Source organism: Aphanomyces invadans (genome assembly GCF_000520115.1).
Source record: "Aphanomyces invadans strain NJM9701 unplaced genomic scaffold supercont1.398, whole genome shotgun sequence".
NCBI lineage: Eukaryota > Oomycota > Saprolegniomycetes > Saprolegniales > Verrucalvaceae > Aphanomyces > Aphanomyces invadans.
In genome coordinates this window covers 1-1,667 of record NW_008580543.1, presented here as the reverse complement: position 1 = coordinate 1,667, position 1,667 = coordinate 1, and the positions used below count along the sequence as shown (strand labels likewise).

Sequence of the window (1,667 nt, the reverse complement as noted above, 5' to 3'; positions counted from 1 at the left end):
TGCTTAAAGAGGTTGCACTAGTAGCACCGTACGATGCGGCCTACGGGCAAACTACGGCTAGGTGGGATGAGATTGGCGACAACATGAGGAGCATTCATGGTGACACCATCACAGCGTCCAGCTGTCGGAAGCGGTTTGACGACTTGCTCTCTGCGTTCAAAAAGGCCACGCTCAAGGCCCTGCGTGCGTCTGGGACGGAGGAGGAATACAACGAGCGTGACCAGCTCCTGCAGGACATTGTTGACATGGTAAAGGAACTCTATATGTATGGAGGACTTGTAATCATCATGAAAACATTAGATTGACGCTGCTGCGGCAAAGAAGAAGGCGTCCAAGCAAGTAGTGGACAAGCGGGAAAGCGATGGCCACATGATTCGAGAGGCGGCGCTGATCGGTTTGAAGCGAAAGGCAACCGAAGAAAGCGATGATGACGTGTCGCCTCGCAAGGTGGCGGACAACAAGGACATCAAGGACATCAAGGACATCAAGGACAGCCGACGTGGTTCTGCCTTGAAGGAAGCTGCTTCCGTTGTTGCCACATTCACCGAAATGATGAGCGAATCAAACAAGATCAAGGCCGAAGAAGTTGGCGTGAAAAAGGACGAAATCATGCTTGCCCAGAAAAAGCTTGAACTTGAACGAGCTCGGTATGAACTGGACAAAGCCGAGCGCGAAGCTCGTTTTGCAGTGGAAAAAATGGAGCGCGAAGCCCAGATCGAGTTCATGCGCAGCACGATTGAATTGATGCGTACTTTAACAAAATAGATGTCAAGTTTTGATCATTCATGTTTCTTGTTTCTGTGTTGTGTTTCATGTCATCGAACTGGCAAATGCGAAAAGAGTGTAAGTAGTGGCAGTCGAAAGAAATTGAAACCGAATAACGCGATGTATTTGACGCCTTACGCTAAGTGGATTTAACATGGAGATATTCCTCGGCAGTTGGAGGCATAACTCCAAAGTAGCTGGAAATTTGGTTGCCTCGCTTCATACAAGTATGGATGTTCGTCAGAATTACAGCTACGGCATATTGCACACCGACAGCTTGTAGCCACAACTTTTGTCCATTCTTGTAATCTACGAATGTCCACAAATTGCGGACAACGCCAAAACCCCACTCTACACTTACACGCACAGAGCTCATTTGCCGATTGAACTCAGCTTGGTACTCGTCTAGACGCGCACCTTTAAATCCACAAACGATTACATCATTGATCCCATATGCAGGATCTCCGTAAATCACGTAGCGTACATCGCCTACCTTCAGTTTTGGAGCTAGGTTAGCTACAAGATTACTTCTTGCAAGCAAATAAGCATCATGGCGTGAGCCTGGTTCGGGTCCATGGAGATGCACAATAATCCCGTCTGGGGACGTGACGGCTTGATACTTTAGAGCATGCTTTCTCTAATCATATCGGTTACACACAGAATAAAACAAATTCCTATTCACCTTATGCCCATTGTACGCTGTCTTTTGCACACGTTTTCCTGGGCGACAAACTCCGCGCACTGTACCGTCAATAAATCCAATGCACGTCTCGAGCGGGGCTCCTTGAGCGTGTATCGCTGCAGCACACATTTGCATCCACGATGCGTCGAGTCGATCGTCGTCCCAGACCAGGAGATGTCCAAACGTTTCGTAGATATGCTGCATGACGTGGCAGGCTATC

At 48.3% G+C, this 1,667-nt stretch overlaps 2 protein-coding genes across 2 annotated transcripts; one reads left to right on the top strand and one right to left on the bottom strand.

Annotated features, from left to right (window-relative positions):
• H310_15369 (hypothetical protein) lies at nt 1-782 on the top strand. The gene is made up of 2 exons (XM_008883345.1): nt 1-248; nt 301-782. The coding sequence occupies exons 1-2, from the start codon at nt 84-86 to the stop codon at nt 763-765; spliced, it is 630 nt and encodes a 209-aa protein (XP_008881567.1). The 5' UTR covers nt 1-83; the 3' UTR covers nt 766-782.
• Nucleotides 783-871: 89 nt separating this feature from the next.
• Nucleotides 872-1,256, bottom strand: H310_15368 (hypothetical protein; the record flags this gene model as incomplete). The annotated part of the gene is made up of 1 exon (XM_008883344.1): nt 872-1,256. A coding segment is annotated over one exon (352 nt), but the record flags the coding sequence as incomplete, so codon positions are not given.
• Between the last annotated feature and the right edge of the window lie 411 nt (nt 1,257-1,667).